The sequence below is a fragment of the Cottoperca gobio genome, chromosome 3 (genome assembly GCF_900634415.1).
Source record: "Cottoperca gobio chromosome 3, fCotGob3.1, whole genome shotgun sequence".
NCBI lineage: Eukaryota > Metazoa > Chordata > Actinopteri > Perciformes > Bovichtidae > Cottoperca > Cottoperca gobio.
Genome location: NC_041357.1, coordinates 1,971,543 through 1,993,918, shown reverse-complemented (window position 1 = coordinate 1,993,918; position 22,376 = coordinate 1,971,543). Strand labels below are relative to the sequence as shown.

The window sequence follows — 22,376 nt, the reverse complement described above, 5'->3', positions numbered from 1 at the left end:
TATTGTGTATACTCTGTACTGCATAGTGCCTGTATATTGTGTATACTCTGTACTGCATAGTGCTTGTATATTGTGTATACTCTGTACTGCATAGTGCTTGTATATTGTGTATACTCTGTACTACATAGTACCTGTACATTGTGTATACTCTGTACTGCATAATGCTGGTATATTGTGTATACTCTGTACTGCATAGTGCCTGTATATTGTGTATACTCTGTACTGCATAGTGCCTGTATATTGTGTATACTCTATACTGCATAGTACCTGTATATTGTGTATACTCTGTACTGCATAGTACCTGTATATTGTGTATACTCTGTACTGCATAGTGCCTGTATATTGTGTATACTCTATACTGCATATTAACTCTATATTGTGTATACTCTGTACTGTATAGTACCTGTATATTGTGTATACTCTGTACTGCATAGTGCCTGTATATTGTGTATACTCTGTACTGCATAGTGCCTGTATATTGTGTATACTCTGTACTGCATAGTGCCTGTATATTGTGTATACTCTGTACTGCATAGTGCCTGTATATTGTGTATACTCTGTACTGCATACTGCTTGTATATTGTGTATACTCTGTACTGCATACTGCTTGTATATTGTGTATACTCTGTACTGCATACTGCTTGTATATTGTGTATACTCTGTACTGCATAGTGCCTGTATATTGTGTATACTCTGTACTGCATAATGCTTGTATATTGTGTATACTCTGTACTGCATAGTGCCTGTATATTGTGTATACTCTGTACTGCATAGTGCCTGTATATTGTGTATACTCTGTACTGTATAGTACCTGTATATCGTGTATACTCTGTACTGCATAGTGCCTATATATTGTGTATACTCTGTACTGCATAGTGCCTGTATATTGTGTATACTCTGTAGTGCATAGTACCTGTATATCGTGTATACTCTGTACTGCATAGTGCCTGTATATCGTGTATACTCTGTACTGCATAGTGCCTGTATATCGTGTATACTCTGTACTGCATAGTGCCTGTATATTGTGTATACTCTGTACTGCATAGTGCCTGTATATTGTGTATACTCTGTACTGCATAGTGCCTGTATATTGTGTATACTCTGTACTGCATAGTGCCTGTATATTGTGTATACTCTGTACTGCATAGTGCTTGTATATTGTGTATACTCTGTACTGCATAGTCCTTGTATATTGTATATACTCTGTACTGCATAGTGCTTGTATATTGTGTATACTGTGTACTGCATTGTACCTGTATATTGTGTATACTCTATACTGCATATTAACTGTATATTGTGTATACTCTGTACTGCATAGTGCCTGTATATTGTGTATACTCTGTACTGCATAGTGCTTGTATATTGTGTATACTCTGTACTGCATAGTCCTTGTATATTGTATATACTCTGTACTGCATAGTGCTTGTATATTGTGTATACTGTGTACTGCATTGTACCTGTATATTGTGTATACTCTATACTGCATATTACCTGTATATTGTGTATACTCTGTACTGCATAGTGCTTGTATATTGTGTATACTCTGTACTGCATAGTGCTTGTATATTGTGTATACTCTGTACTGCATAGTACCTGTATATTGTGTATACTCTGTACTGCATAGTGCCTGTATATTGTGTATACTCTGTACTGCATAGTGCCCGTATATTGTGTATACTCTGTACTGCATAGTGGCTGTATATTGTGTATACTCTGTACTGCATAGTGCCTGTATATCGTGTATAATCTGTACTGCATAGTGCCTGTATATTGTGTATACTTTGTACTGCATATTGCTTGTATATTGTGTATACTCTGTACTGCATAGTGCTTGTATATTGTGTATACTCTGTACTGCATAGTCCTTGTATATTGTGTATACTCTGTACTGCATAGTGCGTGTATATTGTGTATACTCTGTACTGCATAGTACCTGTATATTGTGTATACTCTATACTGCATATTAACTGTATATTGGTATACTTTACTCTTACTGCATAGTGCTTATTACTCTGTACTTAGTCGCCTGTATATGTGTATAACTCTGTACTGCATAGTGCTTGTATATTGTGTATACTGTGTACTGCATATGTCCTTGTATATTGTGTATACTCTGATGCATTAGTGCTTTTGTCTATTGTGTATACTCTGTACTGCATAGTACCTGTATATTGTGTATACTCTGTACTGCATAGTGCGTGTATATTGTGTATACTCTGTACTGCATAGTGACTTGTATATTGTGTATACTCTGTACTGCATAGTACCTTGTATATTGTGTAGACTCTGTACTGCATAGTGCTGTATATGTGTATACTCTGTACTGCAATAGTGCCCTGTATATTGTGTATACTCTGTACTGCATAGTGCCTGTATATTGTGAATTACTCTAACTTTGCTAGTGGCTGTATATTGTGTATACTCTATACTGCATATTAACTCTATATTGTGTATACTCTGTACTGTATAGTACCTGTATATTGTGTATACTCTGTACTGCATAGTGCCTGTATATTGTGTATACTCTGTACTGCATAGTGCTTGTATATTGTGTATACTCTGTACTGCATAGTCCTTGTATATTGTGTATACTCTGTACTGCATAGTGCGTGTATATTGTGTATACTCTGTACTGCATAGTACCTGTATATTGTGTATACTCTATACTGCATATTAACTGTATATTGTGTATACTCTGTACTGCATAGTGCTTGTATATTGTGTATACTCTGTACTGCATAGTACCTGTATATTGTGTATACTCTGTACTGCATAGTGCCTGTATATTGTGTATACTCTGTACTGCATAGTGCCCGTATATTGTGTATACTCTGTACTGCATAGTGCCCGTATATTGTGTATACTCTGTACTGCATAGTGCCCGTATATTGTGTATACTCTGTACTGCATAGTGCCTGTATATTGTGTATACTCTGTACTGCATAGTGCCTGTATATTGTGTATACTCTGTACTGCATAGTGCCGTATATTGTGTATACTCTGTACTGCATAGTGCCTGTATATTGTGTATAATCTGTACTGCATAGTGAATGTATATTGTGTATACTCTGTACTGCATAGTACCTGTATATTGTGTATACTCTGTACTGCATATTGCTTGTATCTTGTGTATACTCTGTACTGCATAGTGCCTGTATATTGTGTATACTCTGTACTGCATAATGCTTGTATATTGTGTATACTCTGTACTGCATAGTGCTTGTATATTGTGTATACTCTGTACTGCATAGTACCTGTATATTGTGTATACTCTGTACTGCATAGTGCCTGTATAGTGTGTATGCTCTGAGTGCTTGTATATTGTGTATACTCTGTACTGCATAGTACCTGTATATTGTGTATACTCTGTACTGCATAGTGCTTGTATATTGTGTATACTCTGTACTGCATAGTACCTGTATATTGTGTATACTCTGTACTGCATAGTGCCTGTATATTGTGTATACTCTGTACTGCATAGTGCCTGTATATTGTGTATACTCTGTACTGCATAGTGCCTGTATATTGTGTATACTCTGTACTGCATAGTACCTGTATATTGTGTATACTCTGTACTGCATATTGCTTGTATATTGTGTATACTCTGTACTGCATAGTGCCTGTATATTGTGTATACTCTGTACTGCATAATGCTTGTATATTGTGTATACTCTGTACTGCATAGTGCTTGTATATTGTGTATACTCTGTACTACATAGTACCTGTATATTGTGTATACTCTGTACTGCATAGTGCCTTTATATTGTGTATACTCTATACTGCATATTAACTCTATATTGTGTATACTCTGTACTGTATAGTACCTGTATATTGTGTATACTCTGTACTGCATCGTGCCTGTATATTGTGTATACTCTGTACTGCATAGTACCTGTATATTGTGTATACTCTGTACTGCATAGTGCCTGTATATTGTGTATACTCTGTACTGCATAGTGCCTGTATATTGTGTATACTCTATACTGCATATTAACTGTATATTGTTTATACTCTGTACTGTATAGTACCTGTATATTGTGTATACTCTGTACTGCATCGTGCCTGTATATTGTGTATACTCCGTACTGCATCGTGCCTGTATATTGTGTATACTCTGTACTGCATAGTACCTGTATATTGTGTATACTCTGTACTGCATCGTGCCTGTATATTGTGTATACTCTGTACTGCATAGTACCTGTATATTGTGTATACTCCGTACTGCATAGTGCCTGTATATTGTGTATACTCTGTACTGCATAATGCTTGTATATTGTGTATACTCTGTACTGCATAGTACCTGTATATTGTGTATACTCTATACTGCATATTAACTGTATATTGTGTATACTCTGTACTGCATAGTGCTTGTATATTGTGTATACTCTGTACTGCATAGTACCTGTATATTGTGTATACTCTGTACTGCATAGTGCCTGTATATTGTGTATACTCTGTACTGCATAGTGCCTGTACATTGTGTATACTCTGTACTGCATAGTGCCTGTATATTGTGTATAATCTGTACTGCATAGTGCCTGTATATTGTGTATACTCTGTACTGCATAGTACCTGTATATTGTGTATACTCTGTACTGCATAGTGCCTGTATATTGTGTATACTCTGTACTGCATAGTACCTGTATATTGTGTATACTCTGTACTGCATAGTGCCTGTATATTGTGTATACTCTGTACTGCATCGTGCCTGTATATTGTGTATACTCTGTACTGCATAGTACCTGTATATTGTGTATACTCCGTACTGCATAGTGCCTGTATATTGTGTATACTCTGTACTGCATAGTACCTGTATATTGTGTATACTCTGTACTGCATAGTGCCTGTATATTGTGTATACTCTGTACTGCATAGTACCTGTATATTGTGTATACTCTTTTGTAAAGTGTGACAGATGTCTCAGTGTGGTTGTTTGTATATTGTTGTAATTATCTTGTTATGCTCTACTGGGCAGGTCTGTGTAGATAAAAAAGATATTTAATCTTAATGATAAAATATTAAATTAAAGTTAAAGTTAAATAAAGGCAAATGAAATGAGAAAGAAAATCTATTTTATAGAATAATTAGAGGATAAATGATGACTGCAGCTTTGGTTGCTGAGTTGTCTTGCTTTTAAAAGATGGTTTTCATTCACAAAATGACTCTTCCTTCTGGTTCTCCACACACAGCCTCCGCTCCTCTCAAAAAACTTTGCTCCACCCCCCCAGGACTAAGCTCCGCACCATGGGCGATCGGGCCTTCTGCTCAGCCGCTCCTCACTTGTGGAATTCCCTCCCAGAACACCTGAGGGCTCCACAGGCCGCCTAAAAACCTTTCTTTTCACAAAAGCCTTTCTGTAAAATCTTATGTCTGTTGTTGTTGTTTTCCTGCATTTTAGCGCCTTGAGATTGCTTTTAGCTTTGAAAGGCGCTTTATAAATACAATTTATTATTATTATTATTATTATTATTATTATTGTTATTCTGGGTTCCTGTTCATGATCCAGATATATATAATCCATTTACAGAAATTTTATTTTTAATTTAAGTTCCACAAAGCTAATATTGAAACCACAAAGAATGATCTTTCCAGCAGAAGATTCAAACAGTTTGAGGTTTTTGAACCCTGCATATCACGATATTGTAGGGATGCCATTAGTGAGGGGAAACACATAAATACAGATAACTACACAGGATCTAGACTCAAATGTGTCTTTAGTACCTCCTCCTCACACCAGTCATAGACCTTCCACTGAGAGACATGTCTGGCTCTGTGTCTCTTCCACAGCTCCAGGAACAGAGTGGCTGAAAACACACAGAGACAACCAAGTAAAGAGGGACCACATGAGATTAGACTTCAGAGTAGATCACATTAGATTAGTTCAAATTTTAAACTCACCCCAGATTGCCATGAACATAGCAAAAGCCACAGTCCCCTCATTGTCAAACAGGTGGCTGACCTGTGTGGATACAAACACATCATGATACATCTCATAAAGAGGGAAGATCATAAATATTGTCATAAATATAAAGTCTAAAGTCCTGACTAACCTCCTCATCACTCAAATGTAAGGGCTAGTTAGTAAAACTGCTGTTACTCAGATACTAAGAAACATTTGCAGCATCCCGCATGTGGTAAAATAAATACCTTTTACTCTGTTCAAAGATATAAAAGCAGCTGTGACTTGGTACAGCATATTTTCTGCCCAGACAATGATGAAGTTGTGAGTTACATTCATACTCCAATGTGAATGACAGCAGCTGGGTGAAGAGATCAAATCAACAGAATAAAGTGAGATAAATTCACCTTAGCGTAGGTGCAGGTGTCGGACAGCTCCCACACGGTACACCTCTTATCACAGCGAGGACACATAATGATGCTGGACTGACAAACTTCCTTACTGAGGACACACAGAGACAAACTAAATGGTTAATGGGGGAAAAGGTAATTCAGCTGCTACTTTTTTTAGAACAAACATGGTTAACAGAAAGAGCTGGCTTATCATGGCTCCCCGAATCTCATCACATAAAGACAAGTTGGAGAGGCAAGTCAAGAGTCAAGAGACATTGGACCTCATACAAGAACCAGTTGCAAAAATCACATGTTTTCCTATGTGGAAATCAGCAGTAATTTAGCAGAATCTGTGGCATTCACCAATTTTAAAATGTTTACTATATTTTCTTTGACGAACGAATAAAATTCATGAGATCCATCTTAAACACTCACTGCTTGAACCACACCCTCAACCTTGTTCTGGCATATGGCAGTGAAACTTCACATTTTTAAAAAATGTTTCTTTTTCTTTTGTTAGTGAGTAAGGATCTAATCATGAAAAAAATTGTAATTTATGGTATTGGGTTATAAAAATGAGATTTGATTTGATGAGATTTATCGTGCAAGTCTTGAACAGACAGTCTATCTTTCTCTACAGGGCAAAAACACTTATTTGGCTTTAGAATCATAAGACCAATTGATTTGTGTCGTCAGGACTTGAAGCTCCGCTGTGTGAAATTCTTCATTTAAGTCCTTTGAAATGTTACCTCTGAGAAGGAGTTTATGTTTTCGGTTCGGTTGGTTTGTCTGTTTGTCAGCAGGATGACGGAAAAACTACTCGCCCAATTTTCATGAAACTTGGTGGAAGGGTCAAGGAAGAAACCATTACATTTTGGAGCAGATCCGAATCATAGGGCGGATACATTCATTATTGTTCACTTTCATTAACATTGCAAGATGGGGCATTTGGCCTTGGCCGAGGTCTAGCTGTAAATTAAACTTTGCCACACAGATCACAAATACTTATATGGCAATTTTAGTGTTATCAATTGTGTCAATCTCATGAACATTGACTTGTGTCAATCTCATGAACATTGACTTGTGTCAATCTCATGAACATTGACACCTCAAGTGACATTCATCTGGCTGAAACAAGCAATTTATAACAACTATGTCCAGTTAACAGAGTTTGGTGAATTTGACATTTAAAACTTGCACAACAAAACAAACCTCACTGAACACATTTTGAGGTTTAAGAAAATATAAAAATGTTCTTGAATGAGGCTCAATGTATCTTTTGATACTACCACGACAATTCACAAAAATCAAAAATGTTCAAATTCTAAACAGTTTCAAAGGGAGTTTATAAATACATTAATGCAAAATGACAAGTGTTTTCCACATTTAAGATCATTCACCACAGCATCTGACTCACATGAGAGGGTTTGTGTTAAAAAAGGCAAGTCCATAAAGGAAAACTACAACACCCAGAGCAGCAGCTGGAACCAGCAGTTTGGTATACCAGCCTAGCCACAGGTAGTACAAAGCCACTTTCTCTCCAAAGTAACATCTGTAGGGAGGAAACACACAGGCAGACATGCGGTAAAACACAAACACAGCACTTAATATAGACAGTGTTCAGTCACCTTGGCTTTTTTTTTTAATGTTTTATCACAGAGGGTTAGCTTCTTTCTTTCTTTTTTATAAAATATGCACATTGCATTTGGGTCAGTGTTTGTTAAAAGGTTCTCTGGTCAGATGAGAGAAAAACTGAGGGTTTTCTCCATCATACTAAACAAGTATTGAGGGTGAACTGGGAATGTCTGACTGAGGCCCCTGTCCATGAGGTCTTTCACTCCTACCTCCGGGGGAGGTTAGATACATGGAGTCAGAGGGGGCCATGTTCAAAAGCCTCCATTGTAAAGGCGGCTGCTCTGAGTTGTAGGCAGGGCGTAGGTGTCGGTCGTGGCGGCAACCTAAGAACATGCTGGTGGACACCAGTAGTGAAAGAGGCTGCCAAGTTGAAGAAAGAGGCCTTTCAGGTTTGGTTGGCCCAGGGGTCTCTCCAGACAGACAGGCAATAAGGGCTGTGGCTTCTTTTGTTGCTGAAGCAAATACCCGGATGTGGGAAGAGTTTGGGGAGGCAATGGAGAAGGACTTTTGGTTGGCCTTGAGGAAGTTCTGGCAAACAACTAAGCAAGGGAAAGCGCAGGTTGGCTCAGGCTGGGTTCAGCAGGGGAGGAGAACTGCTGACCCTGACTGGGGATATTTTCAAGACAGCTATGCTGCTTGCACACCTAAGAGAGTGTGTGAATTAAGGGACCTGCCGATGCACCTGTGTTGATTGCTGCTTTGTGGTGACTGCAGCGGGGCGACTCTCTTTGGTCCGATGAACTTCAGGAGTTCTTTCAGATCAAGGGTTACAAAGCTGGATTATTTAATCTTCCACCCCATGCGTATGACATAGAGGCAAAATTACATCTGTATTGCCCAGTTTGTGAGTTGACATGTGTCAAGTAGGTTGAGAATCAGTAGGCCTGTTCATCTCTCGGCCTTTCCATTCTAAGTATTGAAGGATAAAGTAAATGACCAAAAGGCCAAACAGAGACTCAATCCTAAAATTGTTATGCGCAATGTGTGTAAATTACTTAAAGATATATTAACAAAGGATACAACTATGTAACTTACTAATGAAAGGTTAAACTATATTGTGAAATGTACCAGAATGCTCTTTTACTGACACAAGAGTGTGTAACTAAGGAGGGGGTCAACATGGACGGGAAGAATAGCTAAAAAGGAGAAGTATGAGTGTGTCTAGGTCAAGAGCTACAAGACACACACCAGAGGACTACAACAGAAAGAACTACAAAACACACTAAAAGTATGTGAAACATGGGGAGAGAGAGCAAAAGGCCTATATAAGAAGTGAGCTGACACAAGCTTGAGGTTATGTCCTCTGCGTCTACACCTGAGATGAGAAGACTAAAACACCAAAAGGACTCTGGAAGAAGTGATCCAAGTTGCTGCCCGACGCGCAGGATAGGAGTAATCACTTTCCCAACAGCTTGGATCTTCAGAGTTTTCTATGCTCACTCTGCAAATGGACTTTCAACAAAGTCAAGAGCGGCCCGGAGGCCTTCGTCACGCAGGGAGACTTGTCTGTCTGTCTGTCTGTCTGTCTGTCTGTCTGTCTGTCTGTCTGTCTGTCTGTCTGTCTGTCTGTCTGTCTCTCTGTCTCTCTCTCTGTCTCTCTCTCTCTCTCTCTCTCTCTCTCTGTCTCTCTCTCTCTCTCTCTCTCTCTCTCTCTCTCTCTCTCTCTCTCTCTCTCTCTCTCTCTCTCTCTCTCTCTCTCTCTCTCTCTCTCTCTCTCTCTCTCTCTCTGGTGTAGCCAGTAAAGACCTATCCAAGAAATATCTGTGTGGCAGTGGGGTGTGGTTACGGCGCCGGCTGCACGGGAGAGATGGAAGTGTCTCAGTTGGAGCAGGTGTGCCTCACAGCTTGGCTTTGTGAATGCATCTCCCAAGCCTATAGGCAGGCGGGAAGAGACCCTCTCACCGTGGTCCCTGCACATTCGACACAGTGTGGCAATGTCGGCGTCCTTGTACGGTGGGGTGAGTGTCGAGGACAGATGTACGGCAGCATTGTGTACGCCACAATGACAAAGGCAATTTGGCGTTCAGGGTGTCTACTGCTTGTGTTTTGAACCCTGCAAGATTAGGCCATGGCTCTACGCAGTTCAGTTGCGTGCTACATGGGTTTGCCCCTTACTTCTAGGTAATAAGAATTAGGCGGTCTATGGCGACTAATCCTTTAGCCGGTCAAGATCAGTGATGATGGGTTGATGTTATATCACAACAGGGCGTCAGAAGGAAGATTACAATATTGTAATCCTGAATGTGAGTGTGTGCATAACAAATGACAGGTGGGTTTTTCTCTTGCTTTATTGCATCATCCTTTTGCTGATTGCTGCTCAGGGGCGCAATGGTGGCAGTCCTGGTATTGAACTCACAACCTTCCGGTGTTGTATTAGAAGCCGAACCACTAGGCCACTACGCCATCATCAGGTCCAGTAAATAAACTTTATACTCCAGGTAGTGATATATATATTTTTCTTTTCTTTCAAACCCGCTTATATATTCGTTTTTCAAACATCTCCATGCACATGTCCCTTTCACTAGAGTATCTTTGTCTCAGAAAACCTCTGGTCTTAACAAATGCAACATGTTTTACATTCTACTGTCCTTAATTACAGACATAGTTACACAGACAGACGGGTGTACAGTTACAGACAGAGAGACAGTTACAGACTGACTTGACTTCGTTGACTGGTTGGCCTGTAAAAAGACCCGACCATCGAGCCCACTTCCTCTTCAGCTGTTTCTGCTTCTTTCTCTGAGAATCATGAGAAAAATCAACAGACATACATCAGGTGTTTATCCTACAGTATATGCAAATACACTGTTTCACATCAACATTACAACATCTAAATACATCTAAATATTTCATGCGTTAACTTTGACAGCTCTTCTCACTCTCAATATTGGAGAGAGAAACATTTATGTCTTTGTAACAAAGAAGAACCAACAGAGTTCTCTGCTTCATCACCTTTTTACTGGGTGATATAGAGTAAACATTAACTACATTCCCAGGTCATTGAGCCTTTTACTCGCTTGTCGTCTTTACAGACCCTGAAGGCATGCTGCTTTCGTTTCTCTGTGTAAAGATGATACAATATGTGCAGAGTAATGATGTGCTGAGACCATTTGTCAGCGCCCATCGAGGCATAATCAAATGGTTGGTATCATCTCTAATAAACCTGTAAAAATGCTGAGCCTTTCTTTACTGTATATCCTTTTATCCACTCCACCCACACACACCCACACAGCCACACACCTCTCTTCCTTATTATAGAAAACATTTAAGTAGCAGCTTCTCTTTTTAACTGACACTTTCAGTGGTTAAAATAACAAGCGTTCCAACAGAGGGAGACGTCTTCACGCCTCCCCTCCGTTTCAGGAGTCACATTCTCAGGTAGCTACAGCTGCTCTTTCAATGTGTCAGATCATCATATCATTAGTTGTCTGTGTATACTGAGCATGTTTGGCACAAACATTTATCATGTTGTAATTGAGTGTGCAGTGTGCAGCTGTGTCATCCCATGCAAGAGCTCCAGCAGTGTATTGAGATTAAAGGTTGGCTCACCTCATGGAGGCAGAACATGGTTTCAAACACATCCTTCACCAACAGTTCCTTCAGGTTCTCTGAGAGAAAACAGAACATATCTGCATGAGAGGCTCATATCACAACATCTTCAATAATCAATATTCATGGCTACAGATGATACTATTGAGTTCTATGAAAGTAACACACTCACCTCCTGTGTTGATGAAGGTCTGATGTAGGATGAAATGGACAATTCGGATCCTGGAGAAATAATGAAATGTAAGTAAAGTGGATAACCTATGAGCAGGATCAGATTGAGTGGGTTTATAAAGCATGATTAATTGTGACTGCACAGGTGTTGGCATATACAACATACACACACACATCCTGCAGCCTAAAATTAGTCAACCCATGGGTCTATGTAAACTAAACTAAACTCTGCTCCCCTTACAGTCTCACATGTTTCTGTGCAGTTGTTTCCACACACTGAAAGTTACGGCAACTGTGGTGCTTTAATAAGAGTGAAAAGCCATCTTTAAAATCTAAGACCGTGGGATATGAATTTCCTTTCGCAAATCAGAAAGTAAATCTGACTCACTGGATTTGAAAACATTTCAAAGAAATGGTAATTGGACTGCTTTTTTTAATAGCGCTTTTCCAATCTTTGCAATCACTCAAAGCGCTTTACTACATGTCAGCATTCACACACACACACATTCATACAGAGTCAGTGGCTACCATACAAGGTGTATATCAGCTCGTCAGTAGTGATCGCCATTCACACACACAACGTTGGCCATTGCAAGCAATTTGGGGTTCAGTATCTTGCCCAAGGACACTTTGACATGCTGACTGCAGGGGCTGGGGTTCGAACCACCGAACCTCTGACCACCGAACATCTGACCACTGGACAACCACTCTACCTCCTGAGCCACAGCCGCTGAAATGCCTCAGAGAAGACAATAAAAGCTTCACAATAAAATACCTCTCTATTTTCTGTCTGTACGCTCCCAAAAGAGACCAAAAGTATGAGTGTGATGTGATGTGTTACCATCCCCACATTGCTCCCTGAAGAACAAAACTACAAACATTTGAACTAAAAACATTATGGCTCTGACAGGAGCCCAGATATTTGGAAGGACTTTGGAAGTAAAGAGTCTGAGTTCATGTATTTAATATAGACACTTTCATTGCAGGGGGCTCCTTAAGACCTTCTTTGACTCTTTTGTGGCATCAGCTATTTTCTATGGAGTGGTCTGCTGGGGCAGCAGCATCTCGGCTGCTGACAGGAAGAGACTGAACAGACTGATGAAGAAGACCAGCTCTGCCCTGGGGAGCCCACTGCACACTGGAGGTGGTGGGAGACAGGAGAATGACAGCCAAGCTGTCCTCTCTATTGGACAACATGTCCCACCCCCTCCAGGACACTGTGCAGCTCCTTCAGTGACAGGCTGCTTCACCCGCGGTGTCTCACGGAGAGATACTGTAGGTCCTTTCTTCCTGCAGCGGTCAGACTGTAGACCACCACACCAAGAAAAGTCTATTCCAACACTGTGTGCAATTATCAATGTCTTGTGCAATATTCACTCTTACACATTTCTATCAATGACTCTGTACTTATATTACTGTTACTGTATTTTATTCTATTTAATTGTTACTCGCAACTTTACTCTCTTGCTCTTTTGCTGTAACAACGTAAATTTCCCCGTAGTGGGACTAATAAAGGATTTCTGATTCTGATTCTGATTCTGATTCACATAGACAGTGAAGTGACTGGTGACATGAAGCATCAACAGCTCCAGAAGCTGTGTTCATCACCACGTTGGGAGGGATGCTAAAGCATTGAAGTAACATGTTCTGTTCTGCTGCACCCCAATGAACAAGAACAGCAGGTGGAGACGTCCACACAGTCGGTGCAGAACAGCAGGTGGAGACGTCCACAGTCTGTGCAGAACAGCAGGTGGAGACGTCCACACAGTCTGTGCAGAACAGCAGGTGGAGACTTCCACACAGTCTATGTGCAGACATACTCTGCTCCGCTCTTTGGACTTCCACGATTAAAATATATTCTCAACAGCAACCACTAAAGCTAATGAAGCACTTGGCACCAACTCACCAAATTAAAAGGAAATCACCTTGTTTGCAGTCTTACTGAAGGTGAGAAGTTCTGATACCACTTTGTACGGTAAATATAGAGCCACCACCAGCAGGCAGTTACTGAGCGTAGCAGTTTAAAAACGCTCTAATAAAAAGCTCACTATTAATCAAGTTATATTTGGCTTGTTTCATCCGTACAAACACTCAAAAGATTGATTCAGGGATTTTTAGAGGTGCTGATAGGTGGATTTATTTGTTTTACTTTGCCCAGAGCCAGACTAGCTGTCACACTATTCCTTTAAGGAAAGCCTTTCAGAAAGCAGCAGCTTTCAGTGTTTATATGAAAGATGTGTGTGTGTGTGTGTGTGTGTGTATCTCTGCGTATGTGGTATGCGTGTACATATACAGTAAATGTGTGTGTTACCTTGTAGCCTGGGTGATGGAGCCCCTTACATCGCCACACCAGTTGCAGGAGTCAGAGACTTTGAGCAGGTACTGGTAGTCTTTGAACATCTCAATGGGAGCACGAAGGCCGAAAAACACTTTGTCATCATGGAAGATCGTCTTAACAAACAAAAACAACACACACATTAAAAGAAGGAAGGTTTGTATGAATCAAAGAAGACACCGTTTCTTTGATTCATACAATCCTTCCCACTATATTAAGTCATGTGTCAGGTCAGGATGTTTTGAAGAAATGTGGGAAAGTGAAGGAAGCAGACTCACAGTGACAGTGATATTTTTCTTCTCTAGCTGCTGGATGAAGGCTCTCTGTCTCTGAGCCTTCAGGTCTGTGTCATCGTTCACCTTGTGGGCCACCAGTATGTAGTCATACGTCCTGTGGGCGGGCTGTTCAAAAACAAAACACATTGTTAAACATTGTAAAGCAGCTCAGAAGATTTGTCCAGGTAAAATAAAAAAAAAAAAAGTTGTTTTAACCCTAGCTCTCTACAGTCACCTGAACTGTTTTTCAGAACTTGGAGAAGTAGTTTTGGTCAAATCAGGCTTACAAACTGCCACTACAGCGTTACACAGCTTTGAGAGTGCTTTCACCTTTAAATCGGTTTGGCTCGGGAAAAACAAACTGCTGACTTCTGAGGTCTGAAGCACAGATGGGGACACAAATCTCTGCTTGTCTGGCTGACATCTCTCAATGGATGGCCGCACACTCCTTGAAACTCAACCTCAACAAGACTAAACTGCTTTTCCTTCCGGGGGAAGGGCTCTCCCATCCAAGACCTTACCATCAACATTGGCACCTCGGTTGTTTCCCCGACTCGGTCTGCAAGTATTCTAGGTGTGACACTGGACGACCAACTGTCCTTCAATGCCAACATCGCTGCAACAGCCCGCTCCTGCAGACACACTCTGTACAACATCAGGAGGATACATCCCCTACGGACCTAGAAGTCGACGCAGTTTCTGGTCTAAGCACTTGTCATCTGACACTTTGACTACTGCAACTCCCTCCTCGCTGGACTGCCTACATGTGCCATCCGACCTCTACAGCTCATCCAGAATGCAGCAGCCCGACTGGTCTTTAACCTCCCCAAGTTCTCCCACACTACACCGCTTCTCCACTCTCCTCACTGGTTACCAGTTACCAGTACTTCAAGACACCGATACTGGCCTTTAACCGGGAGTCAGAGGCGGTTGTGAAGAGGGGGGGGGGGGTTTATTTGTGATTTTGTTGGGTGAGCCATAGAGGATGCTATTGCAGTAGTCTATTCTGGAAGCGATGAGGGCATGGATGAATGTTTTGGCAGTGGTAAAGGACAAGGAGGGTCAGAGGTAGGCAATGTTCCTAAGGTGGAAAAAAGCAGTTTTGGTGATGTGGTTGGCATGGGGTAGAAACGAGTGGGTGTGGTCGAGGATGATTCCGAGGTTGTAGACCTGGGTGGAGGGGGTGACGTTGGAGTTGTCGATGGTGAGTTATAAGGACTGGGCGGAGCTGCGAATGGGGATTTGGGCCGATGATGAGTATTTTTAGATTTGCCGTATAAGAGTTGAAGGAAGTTCTGTTGCATCCATAATTTAATATCAGTAAGACAGGCGGTGTGGGCCGAGTGGGTGGTGGGTGTGATGGTCCTGGATGAGAGGTAAAGTTAAGTGTGCAAGCTAGTGACCCACTCATCCCATGAGTCAGCTGGGCTCTGTCTCCAGAAGCAGGTTTAGATTAAGTTTCAAAATTCAAGATATTTTATTGTCATATGCACAGTTAAACAGACAGTTATACCATACAATGAAAATCTTACTTTGCTAGTCCACCAACAGCGAAAAGATAAAATAAAATTAGAACTAAAAGTAAAAAGAGATATACAAAATATAAAAATAAGTAAAGGTAAAAGGTATTGCACACAGTACAGTGGTAGTACTGATCCACAGATCCAATCAACAAGATACAAGTGCAAATGAGACAGTTTTATCTAGAACGCTGACAGAAGGGCCTTTAGGATAACACTGTCTGTTAATGTCTAACGGCAAGGCATGCAGGTATATCTGTCCACACGCAGTGAAAGAATCCTTTCATATGAGCAGATATATTTGCTGTTATTGAATGTTACTGATGACACTTATATTGTTAATGTATGAAAAGTTCAGAAGAGAGGAGAGAAAAGTGAATTCTTACCGTAGAAGGAAGTAAAGGCTCAGTGGTGTAACCTTCTTTCTGTCTGTCCGACAGCTCAAAGCTTTCCTGTAACACACACACACACACACAGTTAGTATTTACACAGTAAAACCATTATTTTACCATACTGTCTTGATAGTGTCATATAACAGATACGTGTATTTAAACCCAGACATGTTGTGAACATTGAGTTAAAGGGAGACATTGTAACTTTTGACAGAAGAAATACCACATTCTTCCTCCTACAAATAGAAAGTGAAATTCATTGGAAGTGAACACACACTCAAGTGTGACCAGTCAGGTTATAGTAGCTAATGTCAGCTAACTTTAGGTTGCATTGCAGCATAATGCACATTACTGACTCAGTTTGCCGACTTCATGTCTCTTCTCCACTTGTGCTACTGTTACAATGGCTTGGTGTTTTAGCTAAAGTTACACAGTCTGGCTTTAAAGATATCTACAACGCAGTTTGACTCTGTGAGCCATGAATCTCAGTGTCCTCTATGTAAATATAATGAGTCAACTAGTCATTACTTTCTCACAACTGGGAATATGCGAGTTATCTTACACTAACATGTTACTGGTCACAATCATCTTTCTGGAGTTAAAATGATGTACTATAGTTTACAAGAAACCTTTTAAACTTTTTTACGACCTCAACAAAGAAATTATGAGATTGTTGATTTAAAGCTAGGCTGCTTAGGTACTATGTCATTCCTTCTTTCACAAAGGAAACATTGAATTTATAAGCAATAAAATGTGCTCTTGTTCAAATGATTGAGGTTTACTGCCATTTCTGGTCTGGCCAGTTAGCTTGTCGGGGCTAACGTTAGCAAAGATAGGCTATACTGCAAACTCTATTTGAATTGTCACACTATGTTTCAGTATTTTCCATTATAATATCCCAGTGGCTATAGTTAGAGAAGCTTCACTTTAAATGTTTCTTTAACATAAATGCTCTTTATCAAATCAAGCTCCGGTTTACCCAAAATTCTTTAAAGACGTGTATGTGAAGATCTGCACTGACTGACTGTATGTGTGAGGAGTGGAATAACACTGTCGTTAATTAACATTGGTTGTTCACATGATCTGTTGCGATTCATTTTTTACAGCTCAAATGTAATCTTGGACAGCTGTTGGAGCAGACTTTCAGCAGCTGCAGGTCCAGACCTGCCCGACACATTCAGTCTCCTCTCTGTATCTGCTCTTTTCAACACACACACACACAGCTGAAACTACTTGCTGTTTAATCAATAAGTCAATCAGCAACAATATTGACGACCGATTAATTTCTTGAAACATTCTCGGTTTTAATTTCTGAAACGTTTCCTGTTTTGTAATCTATGATATTAAACTGAATATTTTAGGGCAAAACGAGACATTTGGATTTTTTTAGTCGTTTATGATATTTTATGGACAACAATCAGCAGAAATAAACTACTTACTTCAACACGAACTATATGATGCAGAAATATGAACTATTACATGTGTCTTCCCAGGTTAGTCCCAGATGTGAAGGAGAAGTGATTTTTTGGAGCTGCTTCAGGGTTAAATGTTGGTGAAAGAGAATCTCTGTGTGTATGTCAATCACTTCTCCTGTGTCCCCTATGAAAAAGTTGATTACCATTTAAAAATATATATTTTAATTTGTCAAAGTTTTGCGTCCTGTTAGATTTCATGTACAAACCGGAGAGTTAATTATCGATTTTTTTGTTTTCTTAATTATTGTGACTGGGATACAATAAAAAGGAAATTATCTTAATATGAATTATTGTAACGTGGATTTATTGATTTACCAGTTGAACACATGCAGAAGTATAAAGTATGCTATCCGTCAGTTAGCTTCACACTGACGGATTCCTGTACTTAGCTCGTGGCTCTCAGCTCATTGTTTACCTCGACAGTCCTAAAAAACATGTTGAAGTTGTTCCGAAGTTGATGAGAAATTCGCTCAGAGAAAAATACATCCAACAAGAAAACCCATGTTCCTGTATGCAGCTCATTAACATCAGTCCATCATGAAATCATCCAAAAACCTTCAACATGAAGCTCATCCTCGCTTCACTTCCGCATGTCTACAGGTGACTGCTGTTTGTTTGCGCGCGTGTACAGGTAAAGGTGAACCGAGCCGCTGACGTCACCGTTGGCCTGGACCATCTAATGTTGCGTTTATGTTCCACGGGAAAAATGGGAAACATGAGTCTCTCTAACTGGAATCACAAAATCCACATGTATCTCAACATGCATGCATCTACATACACAATCTACTCTTTTAAATGTAACTCCCACACCTTCTTGTTAAAGTATATAAATAATATCTAACATATTGCACTTACCTAAACATATAGTTTTTACTTTTCAAGTGAAGAGCTATTGGCCTCTTTGCTTGTAAAATACACATATAATAAATACTAGGTATTGGCTCTGTCTTGTATTCAGTACATTTTTACAGGGTCTAAATTCAAAATAAATGTTCAGAGTTTTTATTGAAACCAACCGTTCACTGTGTGTTGTTCCTCTCTCCACAAATTCCTCACTAACCTATATTAACATGAAAAAGTATTCATGTGACATCAGTGCATTTGGTGCATTACTTGTTTGACATATGGTCAAATGTGAGGATTTATTGACTTCCTCAGAAGATCCTTTTCTCTGTGTGAGGAAACTGAGACTCTACACACAGGAACGCTAATTTTTCAATATCACTTAATTCTCAGACTAAAGGACAAGATGATCATAATTTTGTTATTGAGCCATATTTCTAAAAAGTATTTGAATTTTTTTTGGAAATATCTCTACACATCTTAAATCTTAATGGACCTTTTGGACCACATCTTTAAATGATGAGTTTCTCCATACACAGCAGTGATGGAGTGGAAGGCAGGTTGGTGGTAATGTACTCCTGAAGGTCACCTTTCAAGGAAATAGATCTTTACCTACCACACAACATTTTCTGAATGAGTGAATGTCTCACAATATGAAACCAGCAAGTCAACACATGCACTCAGTGATCAGTGAGTTCTCAGCAAAGCTGCTCCTTGTAGTAGTACCTGAACAAACCTTACATTGTTTGAGTCTGTTTTTAAAGAAGCAATCTACTTTATGTCTTGGTATGTGTCTGTAACCATTTCCCTGTCATTACAGCCGCTAGATAAAGGAGACAAACGTGTAGTTACCCCTCAGTCTCTGAAGCCACCATGCAGAGCGACACTACAGGCAGAAACGTGTCGTTTCATGCACTGGTCAACTTTGACATTTTGGTCTATTTTTCTTATATAACTTCAGACTAGTGGAAAGACATCCAAAATTCAGTTAGGAGTTCGTTTCTGTGTCAGACTCAGAAATCTCCACTTCAGTAGCACTTACATACACCAAACTTTCCACTTTTCCTCTCTATATTATGAAGCTTTTTACAGAGGGCTTTGTTTACATGACATGCAAAGCCTGATTTATACAGCATGTAATACTAAAAACATGGAGAACAATATTTTTGAAACGAGATGTCCAAAATCCCCCATGTAAAAACCTTTTACAACATATGTCATATGACAACAAAATCAAACTGTTATGGGTAAATCCAGAGGAGACCCAGGCACAGACACTAGACTCTGGAAACGGAGTAAGTTTAAATAGTTTATTTATGCAATACTCTGTAGTATGCAAATGGTGAGAGAAAGATGGTACAGCAGGCAGACGGGTAGACAGACGGTCAAAGAGGAGTTGAGCGACAAGTTATGCAGTAATCCTGGAAAGAGCAAGACAACAGGTTATACATAAAATGCATCGTAAACTCAGATAGTGTCTATACTGAGCGGCCGAGATCTAAGCTACCGGGGTAGTAGAAACAACAATCTGGTGATGAGTGGCTGGGAGACCGGGGTAGATAAACTGTGCTGGGATGAGTTGATTGTAGACAGGTGAGCAGATTAGAGTTGATGGGTTGAATGAGATCAGCTGCTGAAGTCTTTGGCCGCGCCCATGCCACACACACACACACACACACACACACACACACACACACACACACACACACAAAGAGACAGGGAAAACATGGACAGGAAAACACTAGGGATACAGATGGGATCATGACAGAAACAAGAATTTTGAACCTGGCTTCATCCAATGTTCACATTTCTGTTCTGGAAATGTGTGCCAATTGTCTCTCCTTAAGAAGCTCACAATGTTGATACTAAAATTATTGATATGTCCATGACTGTATGGTAAAATAATGGTTTTACTGTGTGTGTAGTGTGTAGTGTGTGTGTGTAATACTAACCGTGTGTGTGTGTGTGTGTTTGTTACAGGAAACTCGGAATCATCCTCGACCCCATCCTCTCGTTCCTACCTCATGCCAACCACATCAACAAAACTGCTTTTTTCCACCTGCAGACCTGGGGTGACAGGGTCTTCTCAGTTGCTGCTGCTGCACCCTCCCTCTGGAATGCCCTCCCAAACCACTTCAGACAGTCAAACACATTACCGTCTTTCAAACAAGCCCTTAAAACCCACCTATTCAAGATTGCCTTCCTGTGCTGAACTACTTCCCCGATCTCATGACTCCGCTAGTTTTACCTGCTCTCTGTTCTGATTTTGTTTTCTTTGTTTTTGCATCTTGTGTGTACAATTTTGTATGTATGTCTGTTTGTATGCCTGTATGAGATTGTTTTGTATTGTAAAGCCATTTCAACAGTTTATCTACATTCAAACTTACATGCTGAGTTCACAATCTTTCTAGTCTGTCTTGAAACGGCCATTCCCTCTTTATTAATGCCCGACCGCAGAGGACAACACTTTGGATCACTGTTACACTACAATCAGCAGAGCCTATCACATCATCCCTGCGCTGTACTGGCTCACTGACCACGTCATGGTCCACCTGATTCCTACATACATGCAGAAATAGAAGCTTTGTAAACCTGTTGTGAAGACTTCTAAGAAGTGGAACAGTGAAGCTATCGAGGAACCTCAGGCGTGCTTGGATTGTACTGACTGGGATGTTTTCAGGACTTGTACCAACAGTCTGCATGAGTACATAGAGGCTGTGACGTCCTACATCAGCTTCTGTGAGGACAGCTGTGTAGCATCATGTACCAGGCTGAGCCACAACAATGACAAACTCAGGTTCTCAGCTAAACTCAGACAGCTAAGGTTGTAAAAAGGGGAAGAGTTCAGGAGTGTGGACAGGGACAGCTTTAAATAGTTTACTGTCTGATCCACACTTTGTGGCAGAAGGAGGGTAATGCACCAATAAGGTGGATTCCAACCGCAGTAAAACAAGAAGAAGAAGAAAAGGGAGCTTGACAGTTTTAGACTGAGTAAACTTTTAAAATGGAGTTTTGCGTCAAGCTTATTGCCAATACACAGACTGTAACAGCAGTGGTATACCGGACACAAAGAAGATTACCACAACATATGAGTCACAAAAAACTTTGCTTATGATGGAAGGAAGAAAGGATCCTCATGTGAATAAAAGCCTTTTTCACAAATGAGGTTCCAGCCAAAGCCCTCATAATGTAATAACATAAGTTACTGTGGATGCCGCAAATGAAGATTTCTGTACGTGCAGATAGCTAATTGAAGTACCTCATTGTTGAGGTAGCCACTTGTCTTGGCACAGCCTGTCGGAGCTACCTGTATACAGTGGATGCGTATGTATAAATTGAATTTGGACTATTTGGAGATATTCGTGGAAAATCGGTGCGCATTTGAAGAAAATTGGAAGACAGACTCAGCAGACTAGTTGGAGCTAGAAAAGGTGGAGTTACTTCATCTGGAAGATCCATGTTGTGTCAAGCTTATTGCCAATACACAGACTGTAACAGTAGTGTTAATGTGGATTACCGGACACAGAGAAAATTGCTGCTACAAAAAACTCTATTCCTGGAACAACAGTAGGATCGGACTTGATAGCTGAAGGCTCTGGCTCCCATTGTACTCTTAGAGACTCTAGGAACCACAAGTAACCCTGCAGTATGGGAGCGTAATGCTCTAGTTGGTTTATGAGGTACTATGAGATCTTTAAGATATGCTGGAGTCTGACCATTAATTGCTTTGTAAGTCAGGAGAAGGATTTTGAATTCTATTCTGTATTTTACCGGGAGCCAGTGCAGAGCAGCTAATACAGGAGTAATATGATCCCGTTTCCTTGTTCTTGTCAATACACGTGCCTTATGTGTCTTATTTTTGCAATGTTAAGTAGCTGAAAGAAGGCAGT

At 40.2% G+C, this 22,376-nt stretch overlaps 1 protein-coding gene across 1 annotated transcript in view; it reads right to left on the bottom strand.

The window, feature by feature from the left end:
• The window catches only part of LOC115028476 (anoctamin-9-like), a 43,022-nt gene extending 24,771 nt beyond the window's left edge, over positions 1-18,251 (bottom strand). Inside the window, exons 1-11 of the mRNA XM_029462283.1 lie at positions 18,059-18,251; positions 16,163-16,228; positions 14,260-14,382; positions 13,958-14,097; positions 11,648-11,697; positions 11,476-11,534; positions 10,586-10,665; positions 7,709-7,843; positions 6,307-6,400; positions 5,899-5,959; positions 5,722-5,804 (exon numbers count right to left, since the gene is read on the bottom strand). Coding sequence (XP_029318143.1) covers positions 5,722-5,804; positions 5,899-5,959; positions 6,307-6,400; positions 7,709-7,843; positions 10,586-10,665; positions 11,476-11,534; positions 11,648-11,697; positions 13,958-14,097; positions 14,260-14,382; positions 16,163-16,228; positions 18,059-18,079 — 912 coding nt within the window. The 5' untranslated portion in view covers positions 18,080-18,251. The remainder of the gene's footprint in view (positions 1-5,721; positions 5,805-5,898; positions 5,960-6,306; positions 6,401-7,708; positions 7,844-10,585; positions 10,666-11,475; positions 11,535-11,647; positions 11,698-13,957; positions 14,098-14,259; positions 14,383-16,162; positions 16,229-18,058) is intronic.
• Positions 18,252-22,376: the final 4,125 nt, after the last annotated feature.